The sequence below is a fragment of the Mixophyes fleayi genome, chromosome 5 (assembly GCF_038048845.1).
Source record: "Mixophyes fleayi isolate aMixFle1 chromosome 5, aMixFle1.hap1, whole genome shotgun sequence".
Lineage (NCBI taxonomy): Eukaryota > Metazoa > Chordata > Amphibia > Anura > Limnodynastidae > Mixophyes > Mixophyes fleayi.
In genome coordinates this window covers 136,205,340-136,223,117 of record NC_134406.1, presented here as the reverse complement: position 1 = coordinate 136,223,117, position 17,778 = coordinate 136,205,340, and the positions used below count along the sequence as shown (strand labels likewise).

The 17,778-nt window shown below is 40.0% G+C and overlaps 1 protein-coding gene across 1 annotated transcript in view; it reads right to left on the bottom strand.

The window, feature by feature from the left end:
- Positions 1–17,778, bottom strand: part of ICE1 (interactor of little elongation complex ELL subunit 1) — a 64,671-nt gene that overhangs the window by 14,343 nt on the left and 32,550 nt on the right. Inside the window, exons 13-16 of the mRNA XM_075212832.1 lie at positions 13,853–14,235; positions 8,863–13,077; positions 5,049–5,217; positions 2,126–2,286 (exon numbers count right to left, since the gene is read on the bottom strand). Of these exons, the coding sequence (XP_075068933.1) occupies positions 2,126–2,286; positions 5,049–5,217; positions 8,863–13,077; positions 13,853–14,235 (4,928 nt within the window). The remainder of the gene's footprint in view (positions 1–2,125; positions 2,287–5,048; positions 5,218–8,862; positions 13,078–13,852; positions 14,236–17,778) is intronic.

Sequence of the window (17,778 nt, the reverse complement as noted above, 5' to 3'; positions counted from 1 at the left end):
TTCCTACTCAGTGTCTATCTCTAGAATGAATGTTACATCACAATGTGTGGGGGAGAGCAGACCCAAAAATTCAGTGCTCAGTGCCTTGTCACTTATTTTTAAAGAGGCTGTAAATTTTTCAATTAATCACATGATCTATGAAAAGCCTGTTTTACTTATATTACTTTCTAAATTGTTGTTGCATTGTTTGGAGAAGAGCCATTACAGTGAGTGTTAGAGGTCTTGAGTTCTATAGAACTGAGTGACACAGGCATTAATAAACACATGGTTCAGCTAGTTCAGGGTACGCGAGATGTTTAGCAGGGGTGGGGGGGGGAAGGTGGTTAAAACAAATACAGAGATCACATTGTAGGTTCCATTACCACTTAATCAAATTATAAAATAGAGGATACTGTCCCTCTAAGGCTGGGTACACAATACTGTGTTTTCAGCCAATTATCGGGCCAATCAGATGATAAACAACTGATAAGCCCAATATCACAGTAGTGTGTACCTTAGAACGATGAACAGTTATCGTTCCAAAGCACATAAATTCGTTGATCGAGATTTTCATACTTCAAAATCTTCTTCAATGAAGAAACAATGTTGCATATGCACTCTGATGAAACAATGTGTGCATGCACTCTGAAAAATTGGAACAAACACATGAGTGGGGCGGGAGGGGCTGGGGGAGGGGCAGACACACTGAAGAGGAAACATCTCAAGTTGGAGCACTCCCAGAAAACAAGTCCAATTCTCTTCATGCTGGAGAATGCAAGCAGGTTTGGCAGGCAGCTCACACCCCTCAGTGGAGTATACCAGCGTGCAGTAATCGGTTCAAAACTCTACAAATCAGCAGCACAGCCCTGTAAATCCATCCCTCCCACTGGCTTCTTGACACAATCAACTCTTTTTTTTTTTACCCTCTTGCGTCCTGACAATATGTTTGGAAGACTGCGCGGTAGTAATGGATTTAGACCGTTTCCCTGGCAGACTCTGTAGGATGTAAGCACCTACAGGGATAGGAGGGGCTGCTTAAAATATGTAGATCAATCACTTTAGCCCTAACTGCACAGACATAATATATATACAGAGGGGTTTCTCTCTTCGCTCCCTTCTGCTGTGCAGGGGGTAATAGTAGCTTGGAGCTTATTCACTGCTGACGCTCTGTATATCTCCTGTACAGAGCGTCATCTGCTGGGTATCCCTGCGGCTCGGAGTTGCAGCCGATTGTTACGACAGATGAGCACAGATCTGAAGGTAATAGTTCAAAACGTGTAAGTGTGTACACATGCAAAGCCAGACTGATCGGAACTTCAGACGTTGGTACAATCGTTTTAGATAAAGAATTGGTCTAAAGTTTTTGTAGTGTGTACCTAGCTTTAGCATGTAGGTACATTGGGCTATTCTCTGCCTGGATTAGATAAACTTTAAAGTAGAGCAAGGCAACAACAAATGCATTTAAAACAGAGTAAAATGTATAATCTCTGTCACTGAATTGCCTGTTATTGCAAGGCAACAAATGCTGTATTGACCCTTTATATTAATACACTTCAATTGCAGCCAAAATGGCTGGGACTGGTACTTATATTTATTTTGTAATTTAGTACCCAAATGGCCAATCACTGACCAAAATATTCAACTTAAATCTGACAGTAGCCTATATATTGTTACTCTTGATACTGCAAAGAGCAGAAGAGCAAACTATGGAAGCGCGTGTGTGTGTGTGCGTGCGTTTTTGTTAGTCTCGGTAAACGTACTATGGGGAAGAACCGTCATATGTATTATACACATTACCAAGAGTTTATAATATAAAAGTTATAAAGGGATCTACTCTATTACATCACAGTTTATAGTACATGTAGAAAATGTTGAAGTTCATTACAACTTAAACATTTTGAAATAATAGCTGATTAACGAGTGTTTAGTTCACATGCACAAAAGACTTGTCTGTAAACTACAACCTTTTGAGGACAGTGTGAATATTACAAAACACCTTTTCACACTGGATGAAGGCGATTTTATATTTTTCACTATGTGATCGCATGTGGAGCATTTTTTCTGCAGCAGGAGTAAGTGGTAAATACTCAACTATTGCCCAAACTCAAGCTTCTGATGTCCCACATAATACACAAGTTGAACTTACCTTTTCCCAGTTAAGATAAGCACTTAGACAGGGGCCAACCTCTTCTTTTGTTAGGCTTTTAAGAACTGCCTGTATTGCCTTACTAATAACTCCATGCATGGATAATAGATCATTCCATGAACTGATTATGAACAGAAACAATTTGTCAGGCTCCGGGAAATCTAAAAACAGCAAGAATTAGATAAATTATACATAGTCAAGTCTTTTTTACTCAAGTCAGCTTTACGATTCATATCTTAAATTTTTGGACACTAGTGTTGGATCTTCACAGTAATTCACAGGATTTGAGATCTATACAAAAGTGGAGTTACTTGCTTTAAATTTAAGTTTTGAAGTTCATGTTTTCCACATAGTATGTACACCGTGAATGTTTCCAAAGCATCATTCATGTGCTGGAATTTTACCTAAACAGGTAGAATTTGAAACAGGTTTAATGGCATTAATGGAAAATTCACAGGGAAGGAGCATTGACATTTTTAAATGGTCAAAGAGCAACATTTGACCCATGGAACCTTCAGTAGGACCTTCAGGATCAAAGGATTGCTGTTTTAATAGTAGGATGCAACTCTCATTTAGTATGTTAACTTTTATCTTTCAAGAGCAAGTACCTGCGTCCATCATTTTTCTTAGCTGTCCTTCTACAAATCAATGTCTCCATTTCAAAATCTAGCTGGAGCAGCAGCAAGAATGGCTGAATGGCTGCTAGTCGCGCACACACGCACGCACACACGCACACACGCGCACACACACACACACACACACACACACGTTAAAAGGCAGAGGGGGAATAAGGAGACATTCCAAAGCTCCTCCCTACTCAATATGTTGTATTACATAGCATTAAATTATAACTTTGTGAACTCCACTAAAAATTTTATTTCAAACATTAGGTGGAGTTATTTAATATTTTGAGCCGGTTTTAGGGGGGGGTATTCAATTGTTCCTCCGGGCGCCGCCGGAACGAGCGCGTTAAAACTATTACCGTTCATACGGTAATTACTCGCTCAATTTCAGCTCGCTGCTCAGGCAGCTGCGAGCTGAAATTGAGCGAGTAATTACCGTATGAACGGTAATTACGCGCAATATTACCGTATAAACGGTAATAGTTTTAACGCGCTCGTACCGGCGGCGCCCGGAGGAACAATTGAATACCCCCCTCAGAGTTGGACACCGCACTGCACTTGCATAGTAAAACAAAAGCATAAGTTTGTGTTACTTGCACTTCACTATGCCTCAAAAGGCAGATCAGGGGAGTGAAAGTTGATTACATTAAGGGTGTGTACACCTATGTGTAGCACTCCCCCTGGAGAGCTGAATCTTCAGATACATCTGTTAGGACTCATAAAAAGTATGGTTCTTTAAGCTTTGGTGGAAATACACATGCTAATGAGGTTTCCCTCCCTTAACCGTCACAGTGTTGAAAAAAGCTGGGGCTTTTCCCAATCCCTTGGCTTTGGGATAAAGTGTAAAAATTTTTAAATACATGATGTTTGTGGAACTACAAGTCTAAGTAAACCCTGACTAAATGCTTGGGTATGCAAGTGCATGTAGAACTACAAATGCGAGAATGCCTATGGTTACCAAACAATGCTGACGCTTGCAAAACTACAAAGAGTCAGCATAACTTAAAACATGTAATTGCAGCAACCTAACTAATAGTAAATAAACACACGAACACCATCTGCATAAATCCTTCAGAAATACTCACCGAAATGAATGGTCTTCCACTTTAATGTACTCACAATCCATAGTGTGCGCTATTGTATTCTGTCCTGTAGTAATCCAATATTATTAAAAAAAACAAAAAGAAACCCGATAGACACCAAGAAACTGCTCAGAATGGAGCAGTGTTGTGTATGAATGAAAAGGAGCTTGTCTGCGAATTGCTAATCACAACAGCTTGCCTCAACTTGGCAGGAGTGTAAGAAAACTGCTTTGATTGGCTATTAGCCTATATATACCTATTGTCTATAAATCAACTACATTAATGACAATGAACTTTATTGATAAATGTAGCTCATTAGTATGATGTAGTTCATTAACAGACCATGAGGGGGTCTATGTGAATAGGCGATCAGAAGCAATCGACTGATGGACTGACAATTTATTTGCGTTGCTGCTCTGCCAGGAGCAGGTTCTTTACATCTATAAGGGTTTCCCTACCCGGAAATGATTATTATAAATATTCTTAATTTAAGAATACAAGAAATTGGAAAACAAGGGATTTTATGAGTGCTTATTTTTAATAAAGTATTTATTCAAGCAGCGTTGTAAGTTTATTTACTATTAGTTAGATTTGTTAAACTACATGTTCCAGTGGCCCTGGCTGGTAAAGCTTGCTGGCTCTTGTAGATCTACAAGCACTAGTATGCCCGCTAGGGCTTGTTGGGACTTGTAGTTCCACAATGTTTTCCAATCTTTTACCCTGCCTTCAAATAAAAAAAAAAAAAAGAAGTTTTTCACTTAATTTAAACAGCATGCATCAACAAGGTTAAAACAACTGACATATCTTTACCTCAAACCAAAATTGGCTGAAAGTGCACCTTGATGCAGCTGCATACTTACAAAGAATTTTGAGTTGCACGCTTCTTACCATACTCAAAATGCAATTCAAAACACATTTTGGTTGCATTTTTGCATATGGATGTTTATGTGTACATTCAGGCCTACTCTAAATCAGGCCATTTAGTTCCCCTTTGTAAACATTGCCTTAATGTGTAGTCTTTTTGACACAAAAGTATTTATCACCACATAAACATTACCTTAATAGACTAACAGTGCATATTGAATCTAGATGAAATGTCGGCATAAAAGTTTTACAAATACATGTGAATCCCATCAACAAGCCAAAACCATTAAAAAAAACAAAAAAACAACCTCTCATGATAGGCAGTGTTTGGAAAGAGTTCACATATAATCTTACCTTCTTTAAGTATACTATAACAGAGAATACGCGCTCTTTCAATGTCTCCGAGTTGACGACACAATCCTACATAAACTCTACAAAGTGCCTGAAGACATGCACTGTCCAACAATCTTTTTCCAGCTTTCAATTTTTTTAAAAGTACATGTAGGAAATGGTCAGCTATATCCTGAATGCACAAATAAAAAACAAAAAACAAAAACAAGTTTGCTATTTCATCAATGACACATTCATGTTTTTGCTCACATCTATGAAACAACGCTATAACAGGACTGAAAACATAATACAGAGGTGCTAATTTCCAGTCTTAAAAACAACAATAATGAACACATTCCAAGCTTTGGGATCATTGATTCCTCTGAAACATGAATATTCAAATTATAGTGGTTTATAAGAAAAAGGGGGACTGATCAAAAATGTCAAGATTCTAGAAGCCAGCCTAAAAATGTAAGAACCAGGCAAATATTTATACAGTATTTTCTAAGAATTAGCTGGCCAAACACATAGACTCCACCCTCTTTACATACAAACTCTCCCCTCCTATATGCATCATAACCTTTCTCTAGTCAGACCTTAATCCTGGGCCTGCTTGTTCAGAGTGAAACCAACTTGTGATCATTCCCCTTTTAAATTTACGGATGACGCTCCAGAATGTCAGGCAATGTGCACAGCATTCTGGGGCATTAATTAGATGCTGGTATTGGCAGTAAGTTTAGAGAGTCCATTACAGAGTCTTCTCCTTGAGCACAGCCTGACAAAGCAGCACTTGGCGGAGGGCGTTCTCATTCACACAGAGTACGGCTCTCCAGGTTAGGCGTCATAGCATATTTTTCAGATGCTACGGTTAGCCGGATTTGAGAAGCAAAATAGTGTGTGTGTGCTAGTGGGTTAAGTTGGCTAGACTTCATTAATGAAAAGTTACCTCATTATATGGAGTGAATCACTTTTGGCATTAATGTGAATTTATCAATGCAGTTGGGACATGACTACACAAAAAGCCAGCTATGGTCATTTTCCAATCACATTTACCAGCATGCCCATTAAAGGTCTAATAGATTTTTATTATCAAATCTATTTCATACAGATAATCATACAGCATTGCGTTATTAGCACTTGTTCATTTTTCCTTATCAAACTCCATGGCAGATCCTACGTATAGGTTTAGCCTCTAGTTAGTGGAGTATAGGCAGACAAAAAGTTGACACCCCCGAAAGGTATATAGTGCGACACCTCCTATCCTACCATGTCTCTTCAAAACAGAGCTAGGCAGAGTAGGGAGATGTGTTTCTTTTACCAGATTATGACTCAATTCCTGGAGAGGATCCGGAGTGTCCCTTTGCTGCTTCCTTCGGGACTAGCTCACTGGGACCTGTTTTCTCCTACCATAGTAGTAGATGCGGTAACAGACATTTGGCAAGTTTGAATTTTGCGCGTGTCAACATCACAGCATGACAGGAATGCCTGATGTATATTCAGATTAGGAGCTTAAGGAACAAGACTGCACGATACTGCATTGCTTGTCTGATACACATCCGCAAATATAGAGCCAGAGCCTGCATTCAAAAAGTTGATGGACACCCACACCAGGTAAGCCCTCGTAAGGGATATTGAAGTTCATATTTAGTTATAATTAGTTTAGGTTCTTACACAATTTCTTTTCCATGCTCTTTCAGAGCCTGTGGAGGGAAACAAAACTGGAAACACACATAAACACGTTCAATTAAGAATTATCAGATGATTATATGGAAACATAGTCTTTGAAGCGCATCCCTAAAGAAGATAGTTTGGTGCAACACTCAGAACAGTTTAAAGTGCTGAGAGACCAGAGGAGAAAAAAAAAATGTATCCAACAATAAAAGTAAGACAAATAAAGGGGTTAAAATAACAATATCCCATACAAGATTAGCCTGGGAGAACATACAGGAGTTGTCTTTAGAGTAATCTATAGTCGTGTGAGGCTACCTCATCTAATGTTGAAGAAGGAAAAGCTAAAGACTGTGACAAAAATCACGCATATTATTAAATGAATTATTAAACACATGGTATTCATAATACATGAAGTACTCATAGTACATGAAGGAATTACTTGACAGAGAATGGGTATAACTTGATAAGCAACACTCTAGCAACACAAAATTTGATATTATGTATCTTTTCAAGGAGGAGGAGATTAAAAGACTGAACCTAAAGTGGAATCTGCAGTAGCTTAATTGTACACAAAGACTGCTATATCACTAATAGATGGAGGCTCAATGAGCCACCAGAACCTAGATAAACAATCAATATGCCGATACAAAAGAAAAAACAAGTAGACAATACTGACTAAAAACATGGAGGCTGTAAGAAAAGGAATGGTTTTCTTACTTCAAGCATAACTAGATATTGTCACAATCACTACTAGAAGTGTAGCTTCCACTATAGTGACTAGAAGAGACCTCTGGCTACGTCCATGGACAGCAGATCAAAAGAAATCCCCAACGACTATGGTTCGATCCAGTCTCCAGCCACCCTGGTGGGCAAAAGGATTTCAAGGTATGTGGGAGCTTGGAAATGTGCTACACAGGACCACTGGGCCCAGAACATTCTAAACAATGGGTACAAGATACTCTTGGGCACTTTGTAAAATTTAATTTTTTTTGTAGTCACAAGAACCACAACCCCTGGTACAAAAGACAACATTATACAGTAGTTTACAAATATCGATAGAGCAACAGGTAATTTATCCAGAATCCTATGAATCTGAAGGGAACAGGATTTTATTGCAGACTGTTGTTTCTAGTATAAAAACAGTCTGAAAACTTCAAGGATGATATGGACTTGAGAAAACACAGTTTGTAAAGACCAAAAATAAACAAAAAACTTGTCTGCAAGTTCCATTGTGAAAGTAGGAGATTTCTTGCAATAAATATATTTACAGGGGGGCTACTACATTCCAATTGCACCTCAGTATCACCGCTTTCTCACATTATGTAGTATGGAACACCATTACCACTTGGCTTTTCAACTTTTCCAGGACATTCATAAAAGTGTTAGTGGTCCTGAAGGCAGCCCTCAGAAAGCAGGGAATTACAGTGCAATCATATCTAGAGGAATCTGAAAGCAATTCCAAAATCAAGACAAGCAAGGTAATTGTGTTTTTCAAAAACCTCTGGTGCCACCACAGCTGCAATTCCTTGGAGTACAGAAAAAAAATCAGCAGTTGGCTTATCTAGTCCAATCACAGAAACAGTCCTTGGTGAGGGAATGCCTCAAGCTCCTAGGTATGTTCTCAACAACAAGAATTCTTCCCTGGGTGACATGGCACATGTGGGGTTTGCAACTATTGAAACAATGAGAACACAACCCAAAATCTCTGAGGCAACCTCAAAGAATTACACAGAACACCTAGAGGTCTCTGTCATGGATCCTGAAAAGGAAATATGATCAATTTAACTTCCTTGAAGAACTCCATGATAACCCCAATTTTCCCACCCATCTTCTTTCGAGATATTTTTCACGGACAGCTTGGGAAGAAACTCAAAAGACAAGGACAGAGAGGAGGAGTCACGCCACATACCTAAAACTTAAGAGCTGCCACTATGAACTTCATTTATCAGGTAAACAAAATTTACATATATGTGTACTATTATTTATCTAAACTCCATCTATCTTGTATGATTAGCGTATTACTAGCGCACATAAGGATAATACTGTCAATTGTATGAAACTTATGTTGTAATGGTTTATTATTATTATGGTAAATCAATAAAGTATTGGGGGGGGGGGATAAAAAGAAGTAAACATGCATTTGGTGTATTGCATTTGCAAGACTTACTTTTTTGGAGCTGCTGAATTCATAAATCACTTCTTTTTCCTCATTTCTCATTACTGGAACTTTGGGAATAGTTCCGACATGAACATGGCTCCGAATTACTGGCAAAAGATCAAAACACAAGTCTTCTACCTTTTTAAGAGCATTGGTTATAACTTCTTCATCAACATTGCTGTCTTTTGGAACATCTGGAAGCAACTCACAGTAACTAATGTTTTGACAAGAACCTTCCAGTTTCAGTGCTTTGAAGTTCTTTTTTGCAGGAATTGTGAAACTGTCTTTGATGCTTTCTGCAAATGGAGATTCACTGTCTAGTCGAAGTCTTTTGGCACTTTTTGGCATGGAGAAAGAATTGGTTGCCTTCTTGTTTACTGCACAGCTGCTGGTTGGCTGTTGACCTGCACAAGAAGTTAGTTTGTCTTTACTGCTGTTTGCTTTTAAGTTGCTCCCAGTTTTGATGAATGCTGTTGAAGTTGATGTAATAGGTTTAAAGCCAATTATTTGGCTAACAGGTACAGTTTTGCAATCTCCAGGCAAACCCCGATTTAGTTGAACATTGCCCTTTAAGATGTTCAAAGTCCTGGCTCTTGCAGACAATTCTGGATACATTGTGTCTAGAATTTTGATAGAATTTTCTTGAACATTAGGTGTAGAGTTTCCAGGTGTAGAAAGTGGTAGTCTTCCAGGTACTGGAAGGGCATGCTTTGGGGTGGCAGAACAGAACTGTAAAGGAGAAGACAAAATTCTTCGGTTTGCTTTCTCAACAGGAGATGGCGTGGTAAATACTGGAGATTTTCGTTTCCGACCATCACATAATGGTGACATCAATGGTGGAAATGGAGTTCCCGGTAAAGGAGAAATGAAGCCATCAAGAGGAGATGGTAATGATGAGCGACTGGAAGAAGACATAATGGGCGACAGAGGGCGGAGACTTCTTGGTGGTGTTGCCAACAAAGGACCTAGTAGAGGTGGCAACGGTGGACCCATTTCTGACCTTACTTTGTTAATAGTTTCTGGTGAATGGTCTGTGTTGGTAGATGTATCAGCATTTGCTAGCACAATTTGTCCCACTTGTGCATTCTGTAAAACTGTTCCTCCATGGGAAAGTTTACGTGGGTGGATTTCTTTCCGTACACCTTGAAAATCAAAACCACTATCGTTGAACTTTTTGGATAGATCAAGACTGTCTGTTGCTTTCTCTGTATTTACACAGCCTTTGCCAACTATGTCTTCTGAGCCAGCACATACCCTATCTGAATGTGCCTTCTGTCCCTTGGTCATAGATACTACTCTATGTTCATACACATCATCAGGCCTATTAAAATTCCATATGAGATTTTTACCAGGTAATATTTTTCTACATTCTCTTTCAACACTACTGCTAATATTTTTTCCAGCATTGCTAATGCCAGATTGAAAGAAATCAGAAACCTGTGCAGGTGACACTTCCTTGCTTTTATCATCAAATGAACGCTCTACAGTATTTCCTTCAGTAGATGTGTCATTTGTTGACTCTACAATTAAAGCCTGACCATTCACTTTCAGATGATCTACCGAGACATCATTTTCTATTTTAATAGAATTAAAATAATTTGGAGAATCAACCTTTGAAGGAACTTGCACTGCACATTCATCATGGACCAATGGATCACATATTCTCAAGTGTCCTCCATCATTACACTTGTTAATATCTTTGGAATTAGTTTTGCAAAATTCAGCTATAGCTGGACTGCATGAGGCTGTCCGTGAATAGCTGACTTTACGAACTAGAAAATCATCTTCTGCTTCACTACTATCAAAAGAAGCATCACATACGTTAGCAGTTTCTTTAGTTTGTTTTTTTAAGCCACTACTTGATTCTGAAGGTATATGAAGAGGTTGCAATTCCACCAAAGGAATGTCTGGCATTACTTTAAATTGATTCTCTCTCAGAGGAATAAGTTCAGTGTTTGAAAGCAAACATTGGGCAGCACTTTTCTTTTTTGAAACACCAGAATCCAACTGAATGCAAGGGTCTTTATTTAGAGTTACTTCTTGACAGTTAGCTACATTTCTTAGTTCAGTTGTGGATTCTTTAGAATAAGTTTTTTTTAGCTCCTGGTCATTCATGTTGCTTACTTTTCCTAAAGACGAGTTTAGGTTTGACTGCCCTACTGAAGGTTCCTCAGAGCTGTCTCTTATGTGAACAGGATAATGTGATGGGTCATCATTTTCCATATGGTTGTGCTCGGCTTTATTTTCTACGTCATCTTCCTTATCCATGTCCACTGGTATCTTACTGTGATTAGCCACAGGAGACATACTTATGTCACGGCAAATATGGTTCTTTGGACAATCATAAATATCTTCAGCCTTAGCTGTGTGAATATCTGAGCCGCATTTGTCATTCAAGTGAAGTAAAGAAGGTGAAGAGGATTCGTGCATAAATGAACTTAACTGCCCATCAGTACAAAACACTATCTTTGCAGTAGTCTCTACCTGCACTGATCGTACTTCTGCTTTCTGGTCCACTAAGGAGGCAGACGGCTTATGGGAACTTGTAATTGAAGAAGACAGTTCAGTGTCTGTTAAAGTTCTTTTGCATTGTTCCTCTACACTATAGAATTTAGATGCACTGGCTGTTTTATGTGATTTAAAATTAAGGCTAATTTGTGCATCATATTTTGTCTCCAATAGTTTCTCATTTTGGTTTAAGCCTTTTTCCAGATCACAATCTTTCTTTCTTCCACATTCCAATTCTTCAGAGGCAAAACAAATGCTATCTTTGTTACTCAAGGATGCAGACAGAATTTTTTGTTTGTCCACATTTACATCTAATTCATGTGAGTTCTCATTAGGTTTCTGTAAATTATCTTTACATTTATGACTAGTTGAAGGCGATGTAGATTGCTTTATATCTATACAATTCCTGTCATGTGCATCAGAATTTGAAACAGCTGGCAGATGATGGTCACAGTTACAAAGCAAATGTGCTCCTTGCCCTGATGACACGGGTGGCTTTGGAATGGACTGTGTGTTAGTATTTTCAGGATGTGTAATATGTTGTTTAGACTCTTGAGTATGTGTGTATGAGAGATGCAAAACTGGCAAGCTGCCCAATTGCTCTAAATTATATTCAGTACCCATAGATGAACAAATAACAGAATTTACAGAATGAACATTTTCAAAACAATTCTCTGACTGGTTGCAGTCTGCACCAGTTGTATCCTCAAAAGGAGACAGACATGTGTCATTTGTCACATTTTCCTGAGTATTTACAGTAATTAATAGGCTAGAATTTTCACATTTTTCAGAGTTTATAGGTTGCAAACTTTCTTGATCACCATCCGGAACAGTAACACTGGAATCCTCCATGGAACTTAACTTGTTCTCATCTGCTGTCAAACTGTTAGGAACATGTAGGTCTCCAGTTCTATCAGATTCATGGTCATTAGATGCCAGTGTATGGCTGTTACCATCTATAGTTAAATCTTTTGGGCCATCTGTCTTGTTCGTATTTACAGATGGACTGCAAATGGCAGTCAAATCGGTTTTAGAACTAGAGTCATCTTCAGAACACTGCATTGTGTCAATTTCCAATTTGTTTACAAAATCTCCAGGTTTATTTTCTGCATCCAGAGGTATATTAAAATTAGCTACATTTATGATTTCAGTTGTGGGTCCTTCAGAAAGAACAGGTTTTTCTAAGTTATGTTCATGCAGGTCATCTAATTTTCCTGGAAACAAATCTACGTTCGTCTGCAGCAATGAAAGTTCCTCAGAGCTGTCTCTTCTGTTAACAGGATGATGTGACGTATCTTCATGCTCCATTTGGTTGTGTTCTGTCATCACCTCTTTAAACACAGACAATGTGTTTGACACAAGTCCAAAACTTACTTCATTCTCCAATATAGTTGGTTCTATAGCTTGCAAGTTTGTTTTCATTTCTGTAGTTGTGCAGAGGTCATCTTTAGAAGTAGAACCCTTTGTGATGTGGTATGTGAACTCATCTGTAGTTACTGCAACACTGTCACTTTGTTCATTTGAGCCATTGTATTGCTTAGTCACATTCTCAAGAACATCTCCTGTTTGTATATGTGAAATAGAGTTGCTCTGTTCTTGAACACAAACCAAGTTCTTATTTAATGTTGCAGAGTCCATTGCATTGTTTGCCACAATTTCACTACTGCCATCGCAGCTCTCAACATCACTAGAGTCTGTGAATTCTCCAAACACTTGCTGTAATAAAAAAAAAAAAAGAAGGTCAAAAGATTTGTTTAACATCCTTCAATAGATGTCACATTTATCTGAGGTATTGATATACAGTATAAAAAACATACAGGTTCAACATCCATGAGTGGAGTCCCTTAGGGAATAAATAGTTATTCTCAGGTTACAGAGTCACTGAAAAATTACTTATTCTAAATGTGATGCATGTTTTGTAGAGCTCTTCATGTGGAAATATTTATGTTAAGGAAGCTACAGGTACTTTAACCCAGTGTTCTCCCAAGAATATTTTGCCAGCCGAGTGGCATTAACAAGTAGCCAGGTTGGGGCAATATAATAATTAGCAATAATAATAAAAAAAAATGCTGAAGGTTATTGCCAAATCTTATTTTATTTATAAAGACTGGGGGTTATTACCTACTTGCAGACTGGACACAATTTTAATTTTTTTTTTTTTAAATTAATTCTTTCATGCCTGGCAGCTGAACCTCTGACTGCTTGGACTACCTGCTGGTCAGTGGTCTAACACACTCTGCTGGCTGCAGTGCTCACGCAGGGCTTATTATAATAGGGTAAACAATGGTTTGTCCTATTGTATTAAGACTACTTGGACTGCAAGAGCCGGGTGGCAAGTAAAAACAACCGGGTGGATCCCCTAGGATCCACCCGGTTGGAAATAGGAAATAGATCCTGGGGAGAACACTGGGTAAGAGGCTAGGCACCATAACTTATTGATCTTTCAAGAAACCATATATCAGGAATATGGTTGTTAAGGTTTAAGACCTACCTTTGTAGTCAATGGTGACAATTCTAATGGAGATAAAAGACGTGGGAGAGGTTTTACCCAGTTCATTACTTGCTGAACTTCTTCCATTTCATTTTCAAGATTAGAATTTACAGAATTGCCGTCACTCAGATCCCTTGGTACTAATAAGTCTGTAGTTGTATCCTCATAAAAGACACTGGCTCCATTGCATCCTGCTACAGCTGTCTCGGGAGTAGGCTTCCCCTTTGATTTTGTACACTTTGTTGAATCATGTGAGACTTGTACAAAAGCCAATTCTGAGAGTGTATTAAAATTCTGGCTTGATATTTCAGTGCTGCTGTGGCTAGATGGTAAAGTGCACTCAGCAGTGTGTGTGTAACTTCTCTCTTTTCTCACATATGTTTCTAAGATCAAACAAAACAGAAAAGGACAAATTTGGGTTAAGAGAACATCAAAATATTTATTAACCTTTATTTATATAGTACTGTACAGAGAATGTTTAATAATTCAGTCTGCCCCAATGAAGCTTAGAATCTAAATTCTCTACCACCCAAACCCACTATTATTAACCTACTAGTATGTTTATAGACTGTGGTAGGAAACCCCAGCATAAAAGAGGAATCCACGCAAAAAAACGGGGAGAACATACAAATAGTGCTTTGGTCACAATAGAATCAATGGCCTCTGTATTGTAAGGCAATGTGGTATCTGGCACCAAGATGTTAGCAGCAGATCCTTTAAGTCCTTTATGTTGTGAGGTGGGGCCTCCATGGCTCAGACTTGTTTTTCCAGCATATCCCACAGATGTTCGATCGGATTGAGTTCTGGGGAATTTGGAGGCCATGTCTGCAACAGTATTTAAGTTGGTGGTACATGTCAAAAGAGGATTTTTTACTTACCGTAAAATCCATTTCTCTATACCTATTTGGGGAACACTGCTAACCATTGGGTATAGAGGGCGTTGTGTAGGGAGTATGGCACTTAATTCTAACAGACTTGTGCTTCCCCTCTTTGCCCCATGAACTGAGACATCTCAGTTATTTTACTAGCAAAACCCTACGGATAGAACTAAAGTCCCATTCCACAGAACATATAACCAAAACAGTCAGAACAAGGGGTGGGAGCTCAGTGTCCCCCAAATGGGTTAAGAGAAATGCACTTTACGGTTAATAAAAAATAAATCGTCTTTTCTATGGCACATTCATTTTGGGGACACTGCTAACCATGGGGACGTTCCAAAGCTGCCCCTAAGGGTGATTATGCGTAGAACCAGCTGCGTGCAAAACTTTTCGACCAAAACTAGCGTCTTTGGAGACAGATGTTAAAGTTATAGGATCAGGTGAACATGTGGTCGAAGGACCAGGTAGCTGCCAGGCAAACTTGCTCTACCAAAGCTCCATTCCGCGCAGCCCAGGAGGCACTGACCAACCTGGTGGAGTGAGCCGTAACCTCACAACATAAGGAGAACACTCTGAGACACAGGCCTGATGAAGTCATCTTAAGCCATCTGGCAAATGTCTGTTTAGCTGCTAGCCATCGATGTGCGTCAGCTTCGCAAAGCACCAGAACACTGTCAGCCTTACACGCAGATGTTGTGCAATCCACATATATTCTCAAGGCACTGACCACATCCAGGAGATGGGAGAGAAAACCAATAGGTTTTGATGCACCCCTCAAAATAGAATATGTTATTATTATATGTTATTATTTTGATATTTAATTTAGAAGGGTAAACGGCACTCCCTCACAATTGGTGCGACTATCCCTTATCCCGTTTCCTTTTTTGCACATCCAGGAGATGCAAGGATTCTGGAGAACCCTCCTGTGAGTTTCAAGACAATGCAAGAATGACAATATCCTGGTTGATGTGGAACCTTGACACCACCTTAGGCTGGAAGGAAGCGGAGGTGCGCAAAACAGCTCTTTCCTCATGAAAAATGATGAAGGGCGTTCTGCAAGACAGGCCCGCCAACTCCGAAACCCGTCTGGCAGACGATATTGCATGGAGAAAAGCGACTTTCCACGTCAGGAACTTAAAAGGGACTGACTGTAATGGTTTAAAAGGCGACTTCTGTAACACTGTCAGAACCAAACTCTAGTCCCACGATTCCATGGTCTGAACAAAAGGGTGGTTGAATGTGAAGTACCCCCTGAAGAACAGCGAGAACCTCAGGTAACACAGCCAAACGTCTCTGAAAGAAGGTAGACATGGCAGATACCTAAACCTTAAGAGGGGCCAAACTCAAACCCTTGTACAGACCCATCTGTAGGTAGGACATTAACCTAGGCAAATGAAACAATGAGGTAGGAGCACCCTGTCATTCACACCAGCCTATTTGGGCTTTCAAGATCCGGTGAGAATTCCAGGAAGATGCCCGTTTCCTCATCGGCTGAATGACCCTGTCAGAGAAACCCTTTCTGTGGAGACTCGGGGTCTCAGCCAGTCGTACCAAGTCCTGATGGAAGAATGGACCCTGGCTCAGACAGTGTGTTCTGCACGAAAGCCTCAACTGCTGCTCCACGACCGCGCGCTGCCGATTTGCGTACCAGGACCGCCGTGGCCAATATTGAGCCAACAGTTAGCGATAACCCTTCCTGCTTTACCTTTTTCAGCACCCAAGGCAACATGGGATTCGGGGGAAAGAGATACACCAGACAGTAATATCACAGAATCGTCATTGCATCAACTTGGAACCCCTGGTGGTCCATGATTTAGGCACAATATTTCTTCAACTTGTGGTTCAGTGGAGAGGTCATCATGTCGACCTCCGGCATACCACACTTGTCCACAATAGGAGAGAACACCTCAGGATGGAGGGACCATTCCCTGGGATGAAGCAGAACTCTCCTTTATCATGAGATCGACAAGGTACGGAATAACCGTACCTCTACTTTACCTCTTTGTAACGTAAAAGTACAGCCATGACTGCCATCACCTTTGTGAACACCCATGGTGCAGTGGCCAGAGCAAAAGGGAGAGCCCTGAACTGGAAATCGTTTGAGCCCACCTGAGGAGGCTGTGGTGGTATGCTCATATTGTTATGTGAAGATATGCATCTTCGATGTCCAAGGATGCTAGGAATTTGTTCTGCTCCATGAAATTGATCATTAAGTGAACAAACTTCATTCTGAAACTGGGCATTCACAAAAGCAAATTGAGGTACTTCAAGTTCAGGATGGGACAAAAGTACTGATCTGGTTTCTGTACCAAGAAGAGGTTAGCGTAATAATCTTAACCTCTTTGCTTCCTCGCGACAATCAGACCTGAGGACAACAGGGATTGAATGGCCCCCTAAAGGACCACTCTCCTGGCTTTCTTTCGAGGAAGGGGAGTGGCAAGAAAATGCTGTGGTGGCACTAAAAGGTCCAGGATGTAACCTCTGTCCACAATGCCCCTTACCCAGGCGTCTGACGAAGAACTGATCCACTAGTCCCGAAAGATTAAGAGCCGAGCCCCCGCCACCACACTTCCAATAAGGGAAAGCCATGCAGGTGGCTTATCTGCTGGCTTGGGACCAGGGAGTCTTCCTGTCAAAGCCTGACTACCTCTCTAAGCGGGTCCCCGCAGGGCAAGCGACTGACCCATCAAAGAAGTGCCCAGAGATCTCCCGGTAAACAGAAATCTTTGGCCCATTGATTTATGGATAGGCACGGGTAGAAACAAGCTTTTCCCTACAGTGGCCCAAGAGATAATTTTGTCCAACTGCGGACCAATCCATTTTAAGGAGGTCCTCCACCCGGTCTACTGGAGGAATCATCCTCCCAGTCAGGTCCACATAATTAGACGTATTCAGAGTTTCCCCCTACACTTGAGGGGAATGGTCAGAATCAGGGTCTACCAAGGCGTGGACCTGAAAATGACCGTAGAGCTTTCGGTGTATAGTGGATGACTATATATTTAACAACCACTATAGGGATAAAGACACCCTAACCAATCCTTGAACAGA